The 23,101-nt window shown below is 47.1% G+C and overlaps 1 protein-coding gene across 1 annotated transcript in view; it reads right to left on the minus strand.

The window, feature by feature from the left end:
- WNT9A (Wnt family member 9A) overlaps nucleotides 1–22,701 on the minus strand; it is a 50,277-nt gene extending 27,576 nt beyond the window's left edge. Inside the window, exon 1 of the mRNA XM_057402882.1 lies at nucleotides 22,548–22,701. Within this exon, the coding sequence (XP_057258865.1) occupies nucleotides 22,548–22,642 (95 nt within the window). The 5' untranslated portion in view covers nucleotides 22,643–22,701. The remainder of the gene's footprint in view (nucleotides 1–22,547) is intronic.
- Nucleotides 22,702–23,101: the final 400 nt, after the last annotated feature.

A 23,101-nucleotide genomic window follows, 5' to 3' on the forward strand; every position in this document is an offset into this window, starting at 1 on the left:
ATCCATCTAATCAAGCTGCATTAAAAAGGCAGAGGGGAGGACAACAAGCCAAGTGTTATACATAGCAAATTCTGATTATATTATGAAACTTTAAGAAGATCTTAACAGGCTGACAGTGTGCATTTTACGTAATTAGCTTGTTACTTATAAATGCCCTCCATAGTGCCAATGGCAGATTTTCACCACCTAAAATAGCCTAAAGCTGTTGGATTCAAGAACTCCTGCCATCCCAATTTAGATCAACTCAAATAAAGAAACCACGAGGTGGTTTCGTTACACCAAGATTAAGAATTGAATCGCCTCTTGTGTGCCTGGATGTTAGAAGGGGTAAAAGATTACAGAGGGGAAAGACATTATGTCACACTTTACCTCAAACCAGTCCAATCCTCACTGAATGTGAAAGCTGTTCGCAGCATTTTGACATATTTGAAGTCACTCTGGGGGAGATAGAGCCTCAGTAAGACTGGACATAAAGATGCAGCACTGTGGGATGCCACATCTGTATCCATATTGATTTAGCAGAGAACTGGTCTCCAGCTCCATGATACACGCTTCATGAAGCTGGGACTGTTCCACCTCATTTCCAAGAAGCAGCTCAGAGCAAGCCTTGAATTACAACCTCAGTCTATAAAATAAGACCTCAGAAGCAGCAAATCAGGTAAGGAAACCATTTGATTTGCAAGTTACTCATGCTTGACATGGAAGTCCCAACAAATGCAGAGCTACAATATTATTCGTATGCCAAGCCGTACACTAATCTTTCCCAGTGCCTGCAGACTTCTAAAGGGAGAAACATTTTCCATTCAAAGTAAAAAGTGTAAGAAAACATGCTAGAAAGCATTTTGAGGAAAAACTGTCTCATGGGAAGAGAATCCACATGCTTACAGTTATCCCAGCATGCAAACCCTATCCAAGACACCATCAACCAATTTGTGCAATTTGTCATTTCCCAAGTCACCCACCAACAGTTAGCAAAACAAGCAGAGCTGAAAGACAGTCCTTATATCATTGGTTACCCCACAGAAAATGGAACTAAGCTGTGAGCTCTATGAGTGCACATTTCATAATTCCCTATCCACACCTACTGACTAGCATTAAGAGATGTAAAACTCCCATGGCATAACACTGAGCATGCCCCATCAAGATGCTGTATAATAGCCACTTCTGAGGACTGGGGGAAAATGGTGGCCATGTATCTAATGCAGCATAAAGATCTAAAGAACTTGAGGAAAAAGGGAAATGCTTCCTATTTCCCTTTGTCTTAACAGTTCTACTCCTTAGACCCCAGAAGCGTCACTGGGTCCATTCTCCAACACACCTACAGTGCAGTATTTGAGTCTTTTTGTTTAAGAATATTATCAAGTTACAGTTGAATGAATGGTGTAAGGTTTCAGCTGATTGTAGGAAACTATAGCAAGATCAGAAGCTCCAGAGGTGTCCCATTAATCTACACATTTGGAAAAAAAACAGCGCACTTTCTGCAACTAACTCTACAAGAATGACCCAGGTTGATATTCTGTCTTACAACATTAATTGTGTGGAGTCCAGGGCTGGATGATCAGAAACTGCGTTCAGTACTACAAGGGACAAGCAAATTCCAGGGACTCCAGCCTATACCTGTGGGGCTATATACACATTAGGGAAGTCCTGCAGCATGCATAAACAATCAGATAAGCTTATTTCTGACAATGCTTTAGTGCTGGTGGAATTTGTCCAATATTGAAATACTACAAAAAGGAAAAGAAAAATGAATGCATTGAACACTCTGTAAGCAAAAGACCTTTTCTGTAAGCTTGGACAAGCAACTTGTATCTTCCTTTTCAGCTTAGCCCTTCATAACCTAATGCGATCAGTGATAAAGAACATCAAGAACCCTCTCCCTGGATTACTCCATCAACAGATGCTCATTAGAGATAATCACACCCAGAGCAGCTCCAGCCTGAAATTGAGTTTCCAATCTGTCTTCAAAATGCACGTGGGACTGCTTTACAATTCCCACATCCCACCTCTTTCAGCAGGTCTGGAGACTGAATCATCATTCCCAGGTTAACACAGGGCACAACTACATGGAGTCTCAGAATTTGAGCCAACAGGAAAAAAAAATTAAAGCAGAAGGATCTAACTTATTTAGAAGTGCCACAAAGGTGCTCAGCTAAATCCCCCAAACCTATGGATAACGATACTAGAGCAAGAGTAGGCTTATGTTTCCAAGAAAAGAAACAAATTGTTGATGAAGAAGCCTTCCCAGCAGGTTCTCTCACCACAGGGGATAAGCAGCACCAGAGCTGTCCATCCAATACTAGATAACACACAGAAGACAAAAATTAGGGCAAAAGAAGTTAAAAGCTGGCTGAACCACCAACTCTACCCTGCTTGCACTCCAATTTAGCATGAGGTACATTTCCCTTGAATCCTGCGGTAAAGCATATCTGAAATGAAGGGTATAAATGCAAGTTGAAGAGAAATAATGAGGTGGTTCAAGACACTTAAGCTTAAACAGATACATACACCAAGATGAGATCTCCTTGGCTTCTTGTACAAACTGAACTAGAATTCACAGCACTAAGCAAATCACTGCACAACAGCATTGCTGAAGCAGCAGCTGAAACCTTATAGCACTGCAACAAAACTTGGCTACATCCTTCTCTTAGGTTTTACATCTTCCCTAGTAGACGGTATCGCATTCCCATCCCTTTTCCTTCATCTGCACTTGAGACTTTTCAGTTGGCCCTATGTCAAGGAAGCTGTCCCACCCCCAGCCTTGGTCTCCCATCCCTGCAAAAGCACATGCCTTCTGCCAAGCCTTGCACCGACCTCCCTGGCTCCTGAGGTTACAGAGGCATCCAGCATCTCCCAACCCGCATCCCCAAGGGATGCTAACCCACAAGTCTCACACCTCACTTCCTTGAAACCCTGCAAGCATGGGTTACACTTTGCAATTCTGCAGCCTGAACCCACAGGAACAAGAGTGGCAGGATCTCACTTGCCTTGCCAGCTTTCTCTCCACCACAATCCCCAGAGTGACATTCGTTTTCTTGGTGGTGGAGAAAGGAATCCCTCTAGTTTACCCCTCTCCAGCTCCAAAATAGCAGCGGTTGAAAGCGCCCCAACAGCATATAACTTACATACACAGCTGGAACAATAAGAAATACTGAAACTAAAAATCAGGGAATCACATTTTATAGCAAAGAAACACCCATGAGACATTCATGCTTTTTTTTCGCTACAAGGCTGACTAGCAGGTCTCATCACAGAAGGGAGCAAGAATAACATCCTAGCACACAAATATTACTATGATTTATTAAAACCACTATTTGTATTAATGTCTTCTACCCTGTGTCAAAGAGTTTAAGTAGTCAAAACTAGTTTCCTGGACTCATTTCTCACCCAGCTTTCTGTTGAAGGATATCAGCATTGTAAGTCTTGACATTTCATAATAACCTCTGATCTGTTCTGGAGCTGCCAAGAAGCAAAAGCAGCTTCAGAGAGGAAAGTAAGGCCCAAATAACACAAAAATGGGAGGAAACCTTTCTACCGGAGCTCCATATCAATTTCTTTGTGAATCAAAAGCATGCTTCACACTGGAATTTTTCTCCAAGTTAGAGGGTTTGCAACAAATTGAAAAAGCCCTCCAAGTTTCCAAAGTATTTCAAGGACAAAACCAAAGTTACAGCCTGAAAATAAATCATGCACACATTTGAGAACAAAACAAAACAAAAGAAAAACAGATATAAACCTACACTGGAAAAATCTTACACTTAGTGCAGCCAAAATGCCAGTTGATACATGCCACATTTAAGTGCTCCAGGCAACACTATCACAATGGCTAATACAGGCAGGCAGAGCTCCAAGATGAATGTCCAAAGCCCAAGAGGATAGAGATGCTCCCCAGAGCCTTAGAAAACAGTGATGGCATCTCAGGCCTTTTGCTGAAGCTTTCACACACATTTAGCATCTTGAGTAGCAGCACAAGTCAAAGCAAGGCTACGACCTTTCAGATTCTTTACTGGCTAATCCTCCTTGAAGGAGGGCTTCAGAAAACGTTTAGGTTGAACTATCTATGAGATTAAGATGGATAAACATCTTGTATTTCGCACATTTGTGATTTCAGTGTCTTCTGCTGCAAGAGCTCCAGAGGACCAAGGGCCAAGAAATAAAGAACAACTCAGAGAAAGGAAAATCATAGCAACACTAACAAATGCTTTGTATGTTTAAAAAAACAAAACTTTCATCAGTCTGCAAATAACAGTAAAACAAAACCAGGGGGGATGTTTTCCCAAATGGAAATACCTTGCATAGCTGAGTTGACAGCTCTATTGGGCATAACTGGACAGGTGCTCCCTGCTAAAATTTTCCACGTGTTTGTATCTGGCTTCAGCTAGAAGTGCCATGAACCCCTCAAGATCACCCCAGCCTATCAACAGCCCAAAGCTGTCTCAGCACAAATGCTAAGAGGTCAATTAATTCCCACTATGGCTGGAGATACTGCGCTAGCAACAAACAGAGACAAGGGTCTTCCCTTCTCCCACCCCAAACTGGAAGGAAATTAGGCACCAATGTTTCCACAGGGAAAGCTCAAAACACCCAAATCCCTGGAGGATAACGCTGACCTTTTCCAAGCACTGCTTGCAGCATAGGCATGAGGGTCTCTAAAGAAGGTTTGGCCACCTACCGCAGAAAAACATGCTTTATATGCAAAGTGGAGGAAAGTTTAGGTAATACATCAGGAGGGATGGTGAAAAGACAGCAGGAAGAATAGAGCATTCCTCACAATGAGCATGGAGTGAGGACAGCATTTTATGGCAAGACAAGTAAAAGCCTAACTCAGCTTGTCACCTTCACTCTAGAATAATTCTCCTTTGCAGAGTGCACATAGCACAGCTTGCAAACTCTAGGGTTCAGAAGCTCACAGCAGACATCTTTGATCACAGATGAGACATTGCTTCACACCACCATGGAAAAGCCACACCAAGCTACAACTGTGCTACGGAGTCTTGACTTTGAGTTGGGTGTTGCATGGCAAGAGCTGCATGATGACAGAGGACAACTTACCCAGTTCTTTTGTGAAGTTTCTGGGCACAATAACTATTATGGCTGAGTTAGGACAATGGGGAGCTGGTCCTGGGCAAGGACGGTCTCTGACAGTTTTACATTCCTACTCACTTGGTCACAACAAAGGGACAAGTGGATCAGAGGGAGAGAGTTTCAGGATGCCACTGAACATTCACCAAGGCAAGGCTTTACAGCCTTCCCAAAATAATCTTCATTGGTTTCACAATGAAAGTCCCAGAATTTGTAAGGCAGGTTTAATTTTAGAGCACACTCATTGGATTTGCTTACATAATTTTCTTGATTTGGAGGGGGTTTTATTTGCCTTAGTGAGAAAAGCTGTCCAAATTTGCCAGGTTAAGCAGGGGCTGCTTGCCCATAAGAATCTTAAAATACACTGGCTGCAATTTTCCTTTTAAAGTTTGCATATCACAATTAGGGCAATATGGAATTAGAGCAGCTTTAAGAAGTGAAGCGGGAAAGAAACCATTAAAAAGGACAAATCCCTACCAAATTATACTGGCATCTAAGTGCAGTGGCCCACAGGGTGTCCAGGGGCTGCTAAACACAGAACAGCAAGAGATCAAGAAATATTCCAGTATGAACCCATTAAGCAAGATGTAAAAATTCCACAAAATTTTTATTGATTTTTAAAGTTTTGAATTATTTTGAGAACACCATTTCTGTTAAAGGTACATTTTTAAGTACTGAAAACGATGCTGGCATCACTTAACTGCGCAAGAGCTTTGTCTGCAAAGAAACCTGTCCTTTGGGTATCCTGCAAACCAGTCCTCATAGCCACAGAGACAGACCATGGTAGCAGCCTAAATACTACCGTAGATTTATTCTTGCCAGCTCCTCCACCCAGCCCTTCTATTCATCACTTGATTACAAGAATTTAGCTTCTGAGGTTTGTACTTACCAACCTGAAATCACAGAAAGCCATAAAACCCTTACACCAGTATCTAACTTGATCCATTACTCCCAATTTTGGCAGTGCTTAGTTCATTTTTGTAGATGGAAGTTGGGCATCTTTGGCAGCAGATACTTTCCAATCCTACGGACAAGTTGCAGTAGAAACAAAAGTTCAATTTACACAGCCTGAAAGCAAAGCAAGGAAACCCCACAGACCCCATGAATGCCACCAGACAGCATACCTCAGAGTGAAGGCTCACAGAAGGGAGAATTCCATTTAGATATTGTCAGGCCTCTTCCACAGTGAAAGCCCATTAGAAGTGCCACTCCAGCAGATCCTTTACCATTTTGCCTAATGGTCATAGCAACACACAATGGAAGAAGTCACACCTCACAGCTTGCAGGTCTACACAAGTCCTGCATTTCAGTTCCCAGCACTCCTGACTGAATGATGAGCTCCCTGCCACAACTCTAGGAAGTTGCAAGAGATGTAAAGCCACATTCTGGGTTGCTCTTAGTTGTGAGCCACCCTCACTTCAAAGGCAGCTTGTTAGCCTCCCTCTTTTAGACAAGGGTTACAAACTAAAATGCCAGCTGCCTGCCATCACTGAGGTCTTTTGGCCATAAGCTTTGAGGAAGGTGACACCCCCATGTTAGAGGCAGAGAATTAATTAGCTAATGAACTAATGAGCAGATCCTTACCTCTAACTTGCTGCATGGAGGGATGGCAATTCCTCCAGGGACCTGGCCTCTCTTTTCTGTTAGGGTACCATTTCTCCCAGCACCTGAAAACCTATTTGTTGCCTTCTATTGAGAAGCCTTCAAGCATAGCCTCTGAGATGCCTCCAAAGAACTACCCTGAAAAGATTCCCCAGGCTTGTCCAGGCATTCCTAGGAGAGGAGGAGGTTCTGCAGATCGCACAGTTTGGCAGGATATATTAACACACCTCTTCATAGACTATGAGGTTGATAAAAAGCATCACCCTCAAGTAAAAAATTGCACCTAGGTGAAACCTCTGCATTTGGGAAGACCTTGGTGTTCAAGAGTGAAATCACAAACTAGCTACTCACATAAAACGTGTTCTCAGTAGGCATTGTCTCAGTACGGCCCAGAGCAAGAGCCCCCAGAAACATTTAACAGATACTAAAGATTAAGTTAATGGCCTCATATCTTAAAGGCGGAAACACCAACCCCTTGTGGTGCTAAACTCATTAGAGCTTACCACCAAAACATAGGGAGACAGCGGTCTTGGCTCAGGTAATCAAAAACCCAAGATTATAATACATTTATAAGACTGGGCCTCTTCCCCATGCTGGTACAGAATACTCCAAGTATTCCTTTTTGAGGGTATTCTTTGAGCAAGCAAAAGAGGAAAAAGACCTGCCAAAACCTGGCCTCTAATTTACATTACTACTCCAGGAAACTTTGCCAGAGAAACCAGATTTAATGCATAACTACACATCAAACATCCATGTTGTCATGGTTTGTGCCCACCTCATGACCAAGTCTGGAGGCCAGTGAATGAAGAGCAGTGTGGTGACATTTTTCAGCCATGCACAAGCTGCTCCAGAGAGGGAAGGGTTCCTTGGCATTAAGAAAATAAGATTAAATTGGCTTAGGGTTCAGCCAGAGCTGTAAGTGAGATGCAGACTTTGCACAGCAGCACAGAGGACCCTTTTGAGGGATTTCAGAGATGCAGCATTGCAGCACAGAGCAGTCTCACAGCCCTGGAACAGCAGGGCAGCAGCATCCATGTCTTGCTTGTGTGCAACATCTGTTCCCTTCTCTGGAGCCTGCAGAGCACCAGGGGACCCTGTGAGAGCCATGAAAAACCCAAGCTAAAGAAACTAAAGGTTTGTTACCCACCATACCCCCAAAAAAATAAACCCTCATATAGCTGCCAGCTGCTCCTGTGACCACCCAAGGGTCCGTATGAAGGAAAAAACACTAAAAAAATACCCTACATTGTGATATTGCATACACACACACCCCAGTGATCTTCCCTGCATAGGGTGATGTCAGGATTCCCCTCTTCTTCCCAGAACACACATCATCTGACGCTTAAAACAGAAGAAAACCTTGTCCCATCCCACTCTCTCCAAAGCAAGTGTTACCCTGCCTGCTTGCCCAGGGCATCACATGTAATGACTGTTTTCACTTAAGCTTCAGGAAAACAGAGGCCAATCTTTTACAACCACAGCTCATCTTCAACTGGAAAGTTAAATTACTGAGCTAAGAGGATAAATGCACTGTTGGTGAAGTACTGCCATCTCATCCAGTGAGTTAAGGGCAGTAGAGAAAAACTGGTGTGTGACTCACTTCATGCATTTTTAGTGCAAAAGCAAAGAGCTTGGTTTGAAGAATAGAAAAACACAAGGGAAAAAAAAAGGGAAAAAAAAACAGTTAAAAAAGAAATTTGAGAAAAAAAACTCTAAAACACCCTGTTTGGGCACTTTTAAGCACTGAATCAGCAGATACCAGAGCTCTTCACAGAAGCTGGTTCACACATTAGCCTAGGCAATGTGCTTTCAGCTTTATATCTGAAAGGCTGCCTATATTAGTCATCCATAAGGGGACACTTCAGCAATGCTAACTGGAATGAACTGAGCACAGGAATGCAAAATGGGGTGGTTAGACCACATCAGTTTTGAAGGAGCACCTCTGCACAAGGCTCTAAAGAGCCCTTAATTCAGTTTAGCCTGATTTGCATTGAAATCAAGTATGCTAAAGTGAATTAAGGATGCTTAATCCCTAAGGAGAGTGCTTCCACTGGGGCTAGTTAAGAGTAATTGAACTAATCCACTTTAAAAGTCAGTTCAGATTAGTTGTGTTAAGTGGCTGTGCAGATGAGGCCTGGGAGCACAGGGACTGTCACTAGCATGCAATAACACATCAGTCTACCTCTGGGGCTGCTCTGGGAGGACAGCTACAGCAGGACTAGTTTTCAATCCAGAGGCTGGGAGTGGTCCAAAACACTCAAACACTAATAGAAATGTCTACTTGTGCCTGACAGGTGCCATCTGGTTGAAACTGAAAGCATTTTCCTCATGTATTTTTCTATACCTACCATATGCTGGATATAGCCATAGGGAAGCTGTTTTTATGGGCAGCTCAGGGACCAAGCTACTGGTCCAAAAAGTGCTGGCAAACATTTCTCATTCAAGGCATGCTTGAAGCTCACACCCCCTCACTGAAATGGGAAATACAAGCTTGCAGGTTTCCACTCAACCATCCCAGAGATGTCAGGAGACATTTGTGGGTTCAGTGGCAGACTGAAGGGACCACCTCCACCATACACTAATGGCTGGGGTGGCTGGTTCCCCATTCAGTGTCAGCAGACCCACTCCACTCTTAAAGTTCCAAGGGTGCTTATCCACTTCCCACAGTTTCCACCCCAGCTTTTCAACTGAATGCAAGTGGTTAGAACAAAAGCAGTTCAGCCCCAGAGAAATAGGGGAAAAGAAGCTAAGAAAGGACAATAGAAAGCAAAGAGAGGACTAACAACCCCACTAACTCCCATCCTTCCCCAGTTTCTATTGCAGGTCTCTCATCAGACCAGGCTCAACACAGGTTTTGCCTTTCCACGAAAGCACCAAGCCCCTCTGATCCAAGCCACTTCTTCCCCAGCTAAGAATAGTCCCCCCAGCTGCTGTTTGATTTACACATTACCATGGACACACTGTTTTTTATCTGGTAGATATACAGGGGAGAGAGAGCAAGTCTGTGTGTGTTCATTCTAGTTAATGTTTCCTGTGTGGTTCAAGACATTATGCCTACAGGTATGTTTATTCCACTACTTTAGCAAACCAGCAGACTTTTTAATGGAACTGTTGATATTTTTCCTGGCTGATCCTCCTGGAGAGGCGAGGCAGCGTACAAATGAAGTTCATTCCTAGCCCCAGCCTGAAGCTACTCTTCTCCTCCTGGGACTGCAGGGAATTGAAGGTTTCCATTGCACTGGTCAGGTTTCTTCCTTCTCTAGCCTTCAAGTCTTAGAAACATAAACAGAGGCGCTCAGGCAGCTGACAGTAGCAAGAGCAATGTGTGGATGGTGCTTTAAGCAAGGGCAGCAGCTGCACTGAAAATCCAGCCGTGCATCTCCCAGCAAGGCTCTGGAAAAGGATAGCAGGTGCAGCAGTGCACCCCTAAAATGAAGCTTCAACTGCACAGCTTGCTTTGCCACAAGATCTTGCAGGCTGAAGACAGGCGTTTCCCACTTATTAGGATTTCAGCATTCACTAAGCCATCAGTAGATCCCCTGTACATTTGTCTCTGATCCCCCTTTTTGCTGCAACAGGAGCAGTAACTCCAACTCAGAGGATTCTGCTTCATCATAGAAGACCATTCAGATATGGTCCATAGTCCAACAGCCCTCTGAGGTCCTAAGAGGAGCAAAAGGATATGCATCAAGTCCCTGACTCAGCTTACAGCCTGCTTCCTGTGAAAACAGCTCTGTTTTACAAGCTGAAGTATCCTGAGGTTACCAAATAAGACCAAAGACATGCAGAATGCTTGGCAATCTCCGCTCCCTTTACACCCCATGGAATAAGGTAAAACTTACCCCAGGCCTCTGAACACATTGAGACAGAGGAGAGACCAGCTCTGGAGTCACTTCAATTGAAAGCACTTAGAGAGCTCTAAAGAGCTCTGGTAACAGAGTAAAATATCCCATGCAAGCAGGCAAGAGCATCTTGTTTGGACTAGGCTACTCAACTAGCCCTGCCTCTGACCCTGTGCTACTGATCTGTTCATCAGCAGCTGAAGCACAGCATCTCCAAGAGCAGTTCAGCCTCACACTACACTCAGTGCTGGAGCAGATGGCATCACCACCCACCTCTACACCACAAGGGTCCCCACCACCACCACAGCAAGGGAGGGCACCCAACCCCAGCCAGCTGTGAGGGGACATAAAAATATGCTGTCACCACATAACAGGATCATGAAACCTGATGTGGTCCCAGATTACAATGACTCAGAAAAGGCCAAGCTCACCTCCCTGCTTCCAGTGCCTGCTCCAGTTCTTAGGTTTCCAATCTGTCTTGCAGCAGGCCAAGCAAGTGCCTCAAGGGATGCAGCACTGAGGGATGATGCTCTTATTGCCTTGTGGGAGGTACCAGAGTGTTTGGGACATCCCACACAGAGCCTTGTCCTTGTACTGGGGAATACTGGTACCATAGGCTTCACAGAGACAAACTGCAGTTAGCTTTAAGGTGTCTCCACTACATCAAGTGAGATTCATTTCTGTATGGATGTTGATCCCTCTGCAAGCTTAAGAGGAAAATGCAGAATCATGCCTGGTCCCACTCTCCTCCTCATTAGTCCATCTTCTGTCCTGCATCTTGCAGAGACAGGTCTCTGCTTATAAACACAGTTTCATCAGCCACAGAATCCAGCATGGATATGATGGCTTGTAACACTGACCACAGGGACTGCTCACAGCTTTGCGCAGTCCAGTTCACTCTCCCAAGAGCAGCTCTTCGGTCTTCAAATTCATGTTAAACCTCTGGGTTTCCGGAGTCAACATGGGACAAGCCAGAAGATAGAAATAGTCACCAGGGATGCAACACAGCTGTGCTAATGAGCCAAAGGAAGTGCTGGACCTTTGGTTAGACCCTGTAATTCAGCTCAAGTGGCTGTTTCACCTCTGGCCCATCAGGTCAACTTGCTAACCACAGACTGGGAAATAGCTCCCTGATAGCTCCCAGCAGGAGATTTATCTTTGGCATCCTTACCCCACCATTACCACCTTTGATTACAGAGGGGCCCAGAGATGCAGAAAAAGAGCTGAGCTATAAGATTGCCAGGTATTTCAAGATCTCACCTTACACTGGAAGAGGATTAGGGCTAGAAAAGAATTTTGTCAAGATTAAGCAAATCAAGCCAGTTCTTTTGAATAAAGTATCAGTTCTGGTGAACTGTGCCCAGAGGGATTTGGCCTCCAGGATAGGGTTTCTTGTCAGAGGAGATGGAGAGATGCAGCACAGCAGGGCTTACAGCAGAGTAGTAAGCTAAACTTGCATCCCCAAGAAGCACAAGCTCCACTGAAGTCATCGATTGCACTGGGAGAGGTACCAGCAGCCAATGCCAGTGGAGCCAGCTCCAAACGACTGGCCCAAGTTGGGTCCTCATCCTAAGTGTTCAGCTGTCTCCCAGGTACCCAGTCCCATCAGCTACCCCAGCTCCCAGGTGAATACCCCACTCCGAGCTGGACTTGGCTCCTGGACACTTTGTTGTCCTAGCAAGTCATTGCTTATTCATTCACAGCATATACCAGAGCAAGACTAAAGCTGGTTCCACACAATGGAAAAGCTCGGCTGTACGAGCAGTGTTGCAACATGACCCACATCAGTGGGGTACAGATGCTCCAATACCTGACACTAGAAGTCTCCTTTGAGATTATTGAAGGTGATACCTGGGCCTCCTCAGACCTGGGTGGTTTGGGATACCTGTGCTTGAAGCTAAAGAGCAGTAGGATGTAAAGAAGCTGAGAACCACTAAAATACACAGCAACTTTCCTATGCTAAGCTCAAGTGGAAACACATTTTCTTTGCCTGCCTGTTTTGCAATTCTTTGACTCATGTGCCCTCACCCACACTCCCTAACACTGAAAGGCACTGCCTTAGAAGAGGCTGTGCTCCCACATGAGTCATGACTTACTGATTTTCCACAGAAATTGGGAAAATTGGTGTTAAAATCAGTGTTAAGGACAAGTAGAGTAGATTGCTGCCACCCCCCCCCCCCCCCCCCAATAAATAAATAAATAAATAACCCACAAAAACACACACCCTACAAGCAGTCAGTGACCAGAGGTCTTTGCCCCGATTCCAAGTGAGGCATTGTATTGGTCACCACGGTAAAATGAAGCTCCTGCAAGCTCAGCTTCAGGGATAGCCAAGGAACACTATCTCAACACTACAAAGACTAAACACTTCCCCTTAGCAATTTCAGGGAGCAAGGTGTTTAGTGACAGTAATCATAACACATGGAGCTGGGAAGCCCTACAAGAAGTCCCCTGCAACATGCAGAACCAGCTTCACCTGCAATCTTCATTTGCAATCTAACAGGAGTGCAGTTATGCCCCCCCCCCCCCCCCCCCCCCCCGGGGCTGCCTGTCTGTCTTTTGTTGCAACACCAAGCATGAGATCACCTATCTTTAATCAGCAACCAGCAGAGAAGACATTACAATGAGGACATTTAGAGATCTGAGCTCACCACAACAGTGAAAGCCAGTCAACGTACCCAACTCAGCAGGGGTTCACACAACACTGAGAATTAGTTGTGGACAAACCAGGAGGACTACAGCATAGCAATGCCTCTGCAGTTTAAGCAGTCAAGTGGGGAAGTCTACAAAGATCACAGCAAGCCATGAGAGGAGCCTGCCAGGCTGTGTGCGCTACAGCTCAGCAGATGGGCACTCCTCTAACACAAGCACTTGGTGATCCTGAAGTCCCCCACCACTGGCCAAGCCTATGAGGGGTCAGCTAGCACCAGAACACTCCTGCCTATGCTATGGCAACACACAACATGTTCCCACACGCAGAGCTGGGGAAGCTGTCACATACAGCTGATTGATAACAAGAGTGAACATAAATAAGGCACTTTGTGGAAGTGGAATTTAATGGGCAGCAACTTGCTCTGACTGGAAGCTGAAACAGGTATTATTGAAGACATATGTGAGCCCACCCCAGTAGATGCTCATCTGGCAGCACTGATGCTTTTGGAGCAGAATCATGACCAATTCCTTTTGGGAAGAAGTTAAAAGGTGCTTAAGATAAAGCAGCAGTTTGACACTGGGCTTCAAAGCAATTCATCTTGGCAACCTGTCTCACCTGTCTGTATGTTCCACATGAAAGCATCACCCCGGGATCAGACTCAAGATGGCCTTGTGTACCTCAAAGTAAGCTTAATTTTTCTGGACTCTATTAGAGGAAAAAAAAAATAGGTAGACCAAGAGCAGATGGAGGTTAATCCTTTTGCTCATCTGACTTCTTCAAAGAAGACTTGGTCTTGAAAGTAAGAGTTGCTTTAGGAGGCTGTTCTACAGTTTGGTTTCAGAGAAGTTCAACAGCAGACCAAGGTTCCGACTAGACTTAAGCCTATTCCTCCCAGGAATGCCCTGGCCAAACAGGACCATTTGACAGATTTTTAAGCTAAGCTCAGATATTCCTATGGGCATCTAGTACTTCATTCACATCTAGGGGAAACACGCGTTGCTCCACAACACAAGCAGCTACCTCCTACCATGCAGATGAAATGGCCAATTATGTTACTTCAGTCTCTGGAAGACTCGGCAGTTTTTACAAGGAAACTTTTGCTCCGATTGTAAAACTTGGCCACCCAGTGCACAACAAATGCAGAAGTCAGAGCAAGCTAGTTTTTCACCCCAAACTCCATGAGCATCCAGTTATCCAATTAATGCTATTTTAATGAGCTAGGCCAAATGAATCTGTTTATAAAACTCACGCCAAGTCCCATACAGCCTGACAGGCCATCAACATGAATCACACTTCATGCTGCCTTCAAAGCCAGCACAGACTCAGCATTAATGTCAGATAGTGTTGAGTTTGCATGTTCTAGATTGACGTATAGAAGAGCTGTTTTGCCCTGTGTTCCTTCCAAGGGAAGAGTTCAAGTTTTGTTAACCTGTCATTTCCTCTTTGCCTAAAAGAAATCGTTCAGCAACTGAATTAAAAACTACTCCTCACACCTTACAGAAGAATGATTTAAGGTCACAAGCAGACTGAAGGACCACATAGCACATGCAGGAGCTGCTTGATCCATTTGAAAAAGAGCTCTTTGCAACAGCTAAGGGAAAAGTCAGAATAGATTTTTCTATCAGCTAAAGCAAATCCCATAACTGCTATGTTTATCCATGTAGTCAAAATACTCCCTGTTCCACTCAGCACAGTGCAAACATGCATTACAATAAAATGTTAATCTTACTGAGCTGATAAACTTCGTAAGTGTATTTTATGACAATATCTCAAGAGATAAGACTCATTAGCACTTACAGCCACAATCTGAGGGAACCTTAAAAAGCACAGTTAAAAACAGAAGAAAAATTGCTGCTAGATGTCAAAAAAAGCTTCAAAGGGGTTAACCCTTGCCACTCAGCTTCCTAATAATTTCTAGCTCCTATTTAGCTTGACTAGAGCTGACTCTCCAGCCCTGGGTCCAGTAAGTCAGGAAAATACATCCTACCTGTTCAGCCTGCAGCCTGATCATGTGCTGGTCCAGGACCTGCAGCACCAGTCTCCCTGCAAGCAAAAGGCCCTCTGCTTGAGGACTGCCCAGATTGAGAAATCAATTACATTAACATACTACAAGCCACTATTCTGGCTGCAGAGAGAAAGGCTTCTTCATTAGAGGCTTCTTCATTATAGAGGGAAGGCAAAGGCTCGGCCTGTTTGAAAGTCTGGAAAGCCAGGTACATGGGGCTTCTTGGATTGCTCCAGCACACATCCTCAGGAAAGATGACATGTTGTTACCTGTCCAGTCAGGGAACTCAGGGTAAAGAAGTTCATGTTTAACATAGGCTTTTAGTATGAACTAAGCAAGTGCCATCCCACCCAAGAGTGCTCCTTTTCAGGAGGCAGCTGTAGCCAAATGACTGGACATAGAGAGCATGCCTTCACATACAGCACATTAGCACAGTTTTAGTGCATTGAGCCCTCTCCTCAAATGCCTCAGACACACATTAAGATAATAGTTGACCCATTTGTATTCTACAAAACCTAAGTCACCAGAGAATCCAAGACCTAAGGGCGTCAAATCACCCAAGGTTACTGGAATGAGTCATGAGGCCCTGGCACAGGTTGCACAGAGAAGCTGTGGCCGCCCCATCCCTGGCAGTGTTCAAGGCCAGGTTGGACCAGGCTTGGAGCAACCTGGTCTAGTGGAAGGCATCTCTGTCTGTGGCAGGGGGTTGGAGCTGGATGAGGTTCAAGGTCCTTTCCAACCCAAACCATTCCATGATATGGAGCTTCTGGCAGCAGAAGTTCTACACCTCTGGTGACCTGAGACCATATTCAAGACTGTCTCCCTAGTGGAAATATTCTAATGGAGCATCTCAAAAAAAGCTTCAAGATCCCTTTCCAACAGGGAAACTATGCACAGGGATGTAATAGTGAGACAGGACAGGTAAGTCTAGCCTTCAGCTCCACAAGCCACCCCTCTGCAGCTCTGATCAGCTCTGCACCAGGAGCTGCCTCACGCAGTGGACACCATAGTGAGGCTCAATAGTTCAGCCTCTGCCCTGGCTACTCAGACACTTCCATGGTTGCTTAGCTCAGCAGTGTCTTCTGGCTTGGCTTTTTCACCAGAAAAAGTCTTAAGGAGTGTTTAAATAGCAACATATCACTAAGGAAAACATTAGGAATAAAAAACACTGTCAGCATCTCTCTCAGTGAAGGGAATGGAGTATCCCTAGGGCAAGAACATCTTCAGGAGACAATTACACCAAGTCTGCCACCACAGTGGATTACGCAAACAGAAAAATGAAGAAAGCAGTGAGAGGCTGACAAAACCCAGTACAGACAGAAAGATTCAAACTAAGAAGCATCACACTGGCTTATCTGTGCAGTCCTCCAGACCTTCCATGTAACTTAACTCTCATGCTGCTCAATCCCACAACCTAATTCAATTACCCACCACTGAATACACCTTAAGGTGATTCTCATTAATCCACAATAAGGCACAAGACCTTTAATTATTAAACACTCCTGGGCTTCTTGTGTTGGGGTTATGGGGCTGCACTCCCTCTTATTGTTGTTAGCAGCTTCCAGAAAGCAAGTTAATCATTGACCAGGCCTTTCACCAAGAGACCAGAGTCCTATATATTCCTGGTCTCTAGTTCTGCATCACTAGTCACACTAAAGCCAGCCACTAGCCTCCTACTCTGCCAAGTATACACTTAGCATTCTCCTAAGAAGCCATCTCCCCCCCCCCCCCCCCCCCCACCCCCCAAAGTCATCTGTGGCACTTGTAACCCCTGCAATAAAAGAAAACAACAGAAACCATCATTAAGTCAGGTTCAGAAGGAAGTCCCAGCATCACTGCAAATAAGGCAAACAGAGGCAGGAGGTAGCTGTTCCCCAGTCTCAAGAAACATGAACAGACATAAGTCTAAGACATACTAAGCCCTGTTTGGATAAAGTTTTGCTCCATCCTCTACATACACTGCAGGTACTTTTGGGTACTTCCTGCCCAATTTTGGACAGATCCTGGTCCCCAGGGTTGAAGATTCAGGTCTGGAAGATCTTCATGTACAGTTATTTTTACATGCTCCTGGGTTTGTCACCACCCTTAGGCACTTAAAATCCAATGCCACCTTCAAGCATCTACAGAAGAAATGCTTCCTCTGGGCATGGGGGTCTCCTTCACAAATGAATGGAGGTTAAGCATTGGTCTAAACTGACCCAGAGAGGCCAACTCTGGGAGAAGTGCCAGTCAGGACTCAGACAGATCAGTCTCTACGTGACAATTCATCCAGCTCAAAAGAATCATGGGAGGAAAAAAAAACCACCCACACCAGGCACACCCTTCTTATTCCAAAGGACAGCAGAAATCCAGTGTCTTAAAAGCACCAGCATCGCTGCCTAGAGAAGGCAGAACACCACCGAATGGCATGGCAAAGTCACCCTCCCAGCCCCAGGAGCTGCCTTCTCACGCTCCAGCTGTGTTTGCCTGTGTGCCGCATTCTTCCCTCGCCACCCGAGCCCAGGTTTTGTTTTTTTGGGTTGCACTGAGAACCAGCTGCTCCATCTCACACACGCCAGAGACGACCGGCGCGTCTGGAAAGCCAGCACGCTGCGGCCTGGCTACGCAACAGCTTCCTGGGAAGTTCACACGGCTTTGGTCGGAGCCGCAGGCGTGAGCGTGTGGCCCCACACTACCATCAAGTGACAGGTACAGAAATGCATGATATGCAACAGCCATGTTAGCACCTAGCTTAGCCCACAGGCTGGAGAAAACCAGCAGCACAGCCTGCCAGTGGGCTTGCTTTTATTGGAGATGACATTCAAGCTGATGCCACACACTCGCAAAAACAGAGTTCAGAAACTCATGTTAACTGACACCCCCCCAAGAACACCCCTTCAAGTCCAGTATTCAGGTGTTTTCTAAGTAATTTTAGCAATAAATCACACCCTGAATTGCAGGGTTTCTACACCAACGGCACCTAAAGCATAGCAGGGTACCTATTCTGCACCTGCCAATGTGAACAAAAATACACTGCACTTCCCACAACAAAAAAAAATTCCACTGTGCAGCAAGCAACCTGCTCTCGATAGTGATGTGTTGGTAAATTAGGGCAAACTATGCTTCCCCTCCCTTCCTCTCCCCCACGCGAGCATTTAAGGGTTCCTGTTGCCTGCGTGCAGTGTACAGATCAGTTACATTTATGAAGAACATTGCAATCTGTCAATATAAACACTATGTAAGCATGAGCCACTTGTAACCTTACTACTGTCTTGACAAGTGTGTGCAGAGGGGGCTCCTGCTGCTGAAGGGAAGTAGAGCAAATCCCAATCTGCAGAAAGCAACACTTCTTCCAGCAAGAAAAAAAAGGGGTACATTAAAACTAAATCAGGCTATAAATCAGAACACATAGAAAGACAGAGAGGGGGTTTGATTTATGGCCTGGACAGGTTGCAAGCTCAGATCCACAGACTAGGAAGCTCAGGAAAGCAGCAAGCTCCTCCAGGCCAGTTTTCCTTACCACTGGCACCAGGGCACAGCAGGACTGAAGCGCCTGTCACCCCAGCACAGCTAGTCCTGTCATCTGCTGCTTCTAAAGACCAGCAGTGCAAGACCCAACACAGTCCCCAGATGCTGCTACGGCATTTCTACCACCCATTTTCCTACCCACATTTGCGAGAGAAAAGGGAGGGAGGGGAGGTACTCACACCAAAAGCTTAAGGCACAAGAAAAGCAGAGCAGGGAGGAGAAGTGAAATGCAATGCTTTCTCAGGGATCCCGTCAGTCTGGGGCTGCTCCAAGCTACCCCATCAGCCAGTTGTAATATGGTGCAAATTAATTTTCAGACAGGCCAGCTGCAGAGGAGATGGCTGAACATGAAAGCAAGATCGCATTCAGAACAGCCAGTGCATCTCCTGCAAGCCAGGCTCAACTAACACTTAACTTAAGGCAATGCTTCCCCCTCTGGTGTAGACTGAGCCAGTAACAGTCTGCCTTACATACTCCTACCCTAAAAAAAGTCATCATCAGGCATCTTGATGGGCAACTCCAAACCTACCACAAGCCACATGGTCCTGCTCAGATTTTCAAGCATGCTTTCTCCTCTTCAGCATCAAAAAGTCCCATATTAGACAAGGCTTAGGAGCTGTAGCATCACTACATCCCTGAAGCCAGGCTCTTTCAGCTGCCTTCCAGTTATTAGGGCTAGCAAACCCGCTGGGGCAGCTGCCTATAGGGACTCAGCTCTGCCCACTGCTAATCATCAGTATCACTTCAGGTCCTTCACTGTGTACCAGCTTCAGGTCAAGCTGGCACCTGCTTCCCTTCTGCACCAGGCAGGAAGGAAGCAACATACAGGGAGCAGCACTGAGGCTGGCAGCGTAACCCTTGGCAAGGGACAAGCCCATCCCTCCCTTTACCCCAGACAGTGAACTGTTACCCTCACCATACATCCTAACCAGGCAGCTTAGGGATGGAGCAAGAAAGCAGCAAGGGCCTTATCTGCACCAACACTTCCCATCGCATGCGCCAAGCTCCACTTCCAGAGGGCATTTTTCTTTTTTGGTTACTTGTGCATTCCCCCACCCCATACCCCAGATCCATACAGAGAAGCAGCAGCCTCCAGCCATGGTCTTCCTACCCCAGCATCCCTCCCGCTCACTAGCTGCCCCAGTGGGACAGACACAGACATAACTACATGCTGACACAATCTTGTTATCATGTAACCATGCCCGACTCCTGTCCCCATGTATTAATTCCCCACCAGGCCACACATTTAGAGACACCAAATTCTTTCCCTGAAATAAGACATTAGGGATGAAGGGGGAAGGGATCATCCACAGCTGTCCCTATCCCCAACAAGACTGCAGAACGGAGCAGATAACCTACAGCTACAGTGTGACATCTGTTTAACACAGCCACACATCACACTCTGTACCCCACCACCTCCTGCAACAGGGATATTAACACTGAGAGCAGAGGGTCTAGCAGGCCACAAAAAGGCATCAGGGTGGCTTTCATGATGCCTTGTACCTGAAGGCTTTCATGATGCCTTGTACCTGAAGGAGCACCCCTTCCCCTGCCTAGAAAGTGTGCCACATTCACTGAGCCCACTTCAGTATTTCAGCTCAGCCCCCAAACAAAGGGTGGTGCACCCAGGTTTTTAGGAAAGATTTGTATTAGAATGAACAGATATGATTCCTCATATGGAGCAGTTTTTCCTACCTTTCCAAGCACAGCAAGAAGGGTTAATACTCACCTTCAAAGGGCACTTGCAGGATCATACAGCTTTTAGCAGGTATTTTTTCTTTCCTTATATACAGAAGCCCACAGCAAGAAGGGCTCTGCTCTTCCACACACACCAGGGACTAGCAGGGACCCTGGACCTCAGCACAGCCCACTCCCCCTGGACCTCAGCAGTGCCCATTTCCCCAGGACCTCAGCAGCTCAGCAAGTGCAATCTCTGCTTTAGGCCTCTTGGAAGAACAAAGAGGAGATTAGCAGCAGATGCTGCTTCTTCAACTGTGGCTCTTACCAGACAACGGGATGCTTTGCAATAAGCAAACTTCACTGTGCACCACAGCAGCCCTGGAGCAGTTGGACTGCACATCTGGCTGGGTACACTTCTGGCAGCATCTCTTCTCCCCTCCTTATTGCCAGAGAGGGAGTCTCAAATCAGAAACAGCAGTTGTATTGAGACCAAGAGGATAACCCAAAGCAGTCAGAACAGACTTCGCAGTACAACTCCCTTGGCTTGACTTGTTTGCTCTTAAGTTGATACCTACACCAGCCACACAAGGCCAGAAGAGAAATCCCAGGAGCAACTGGAATGAGTTACCTGCAGCCCTACAGCAGATATGACCACTGCATGGATTAACAGGAAAGCTACAGCCAAGCTCCTTACAAGCCCTGTCAGTCCCTGAGGCACAGTACAACTGCAGTGCTGGTGGTCTCCGGCAGACACGCGAGCTAACGGGTTCAGCACAGCCCTGTGTGCTACTCGGGGAAAAGAGGGCTTTTCCTAAAAACCTACGCATAGGAGAGGCCGTTTCCTCAGAAAACCAGCCACAGCAGCAGGAAGTTAAATGGTTCTTGAGTTGGAAACAGAAGATGTAAGTAGCACTGTTTGGAAAACTTTGCCAGACCACAAGCGATGGACAAGCCTCAACACCAGGATTTGTTTTACTGGAAAGGGGGGGGGAAACCTCAGGTCTGGTAAAACGTTCTCCAGTGCCGATCCAGTGGCTCCTTCCAGCGGTCACAACACAGCAGCCCAAAAAGCAGCAAGAATCATCACTCTTGAGTGAACTTACACTGAAAGCTCGTCATCAGGTGCTCACATCCCACTCCTCTAGCAAACTGACCTTATTTTGGAACAAGATTTTGGGGGTTTGGGTGTTTGTGGTGGGGTTTTTTGTTTGGTTGGTTTTTTTTGTTGTTTGTTTGTTTTTCTGTTTAACAAAAGGGGGACAAGCAAAGATGCAGCTACACTGATGCCCAACCAGAGCCGGGCTGCACAGAAGGAAGCCAGCAGACCCATCACAAGGCTGCGGCTTCACAATGAGGCTCTGGATGCAGGGAGCTTAAAAGAGGGTGGGTGAAGGCGTTTATCTGGCTTCCTACAGCTCAAGGAATGGGGATAAGGGGGTCCCGGCAGGGGTGATGGTGAGGGAGCGGCATCCACCTGCGAGGTGCGGGCCGGGCTGGTAGCGCCCCCTGCCGGCCGCGCCCCTGCCTCGCGCACAGGTGAGCACAGCGGGATGCAGCGGCTCCGCGCCCAGCCCGGACGGGACCCCCATCTCCTTCGGGAATAAGTTTTGTCCCGTCCCGGGCTGGTGACAGCACCATGCACATCCCTCCAAAAAAAAACCCAAACAACTAATAAAGCCGCCGGGATAATGCCGGGATTCGCTTCCTAGCACCTGATGCTGAAGTATGAGCTTAAATGAGAGGGAAAAAGTTTTTCCAGGGCTGTCCCATTACGATGGAGGCCAGAGCTCCCCAGCCACCTCACCACGGGTCTCCTCCTGCGAGCTGCCGCCACCGTCGGGAAAGGACCGAACGAGACAGTCCGCTCCCTGCCCTTAGCGGCTTGTACCCGCGGCCCCGGGGCAGAGCTCGGAAGCCTCGGGCAAGCTGCAACCCTGGAGACCATCCGCGGCAGGACTGCCCGGGACGACGGGGGAGACGGCGCTGCCCAGTGCCTCACTCGGAGCGGCTGTCAGAGCCGGCAGGAGGGGATGCCCGCACTCACCGAGGGAGGGAGGCCGTCAGCAGGCGCGCAGCAGCATCCCCACCTCGGGCGGGACGGACAAGGTGCAAAGAAACAGACAAAATCCACTAAAGACAAAGTTGCGAAGCAAGAGCAGGGCTGCGGGGCACCTACCCGAAGTAGGCGGCGGAGGGCCGCGGGGCGCAGGCGAGCAGCCCTAGGAGCGCGCAGGAGGAGAGCCATCCCAGCAGGACGTGTCCATCCAGCATCTTGCAGCGGCGCCGGCGCTGCTCATCTCGTTCCCCCGCCGCGCCCGCTACGGCCCCGCCGCCCGTGCCGCTTCTTATAGCGCGGCCGGCAGCGAGCGCCCTGCCGGCGGCGGGCGGGGCGGGGCGGAGCAGCGGCGGGGAGGCGGGACGGGAGGAGGGGACCCGCCCCCGGGAGGCGGTGCAGTGCTGCGCGGAGGGGCGGGGAGAGCGGGGAGGGAGCGGACCGGGACCGGCACCGGGATCGGGATCGGGGTCAGGACTGGGACCGGCACTGGCGTCCCCGGCTGTGGGCATGTGACACTGCCGGGAGAGAAAGGACCGGACGTGCACAGGCTGGGAGTGACAGGGATGGGCAGGTGTGAAAGGACAGGCAGCTGTCAAGGGCTAGGTGTAGGACAGCGGGGCAGCTGGGTAGTCCTGCATGGGCCAGATGTGCAAGGGATGTATGTGCCACAGATG

Source organism: Pezoporus wallicus, unplaced genomic scaffold, assembly GCF_028554395.1.
Source record: "Pezoporus wallicus isolate ANWC-B61680 ecotype Strahan unplaced genomic scaffold, APGP_CSIRO_Pwel_v1 contig_8057, whole genome shotgun sequence".
NCBI lineage: Eukaryota > Metazoa > Chordata > Aves > Psittaciformes > Psittacidae > Pezoporus > Pezoporus wallicus.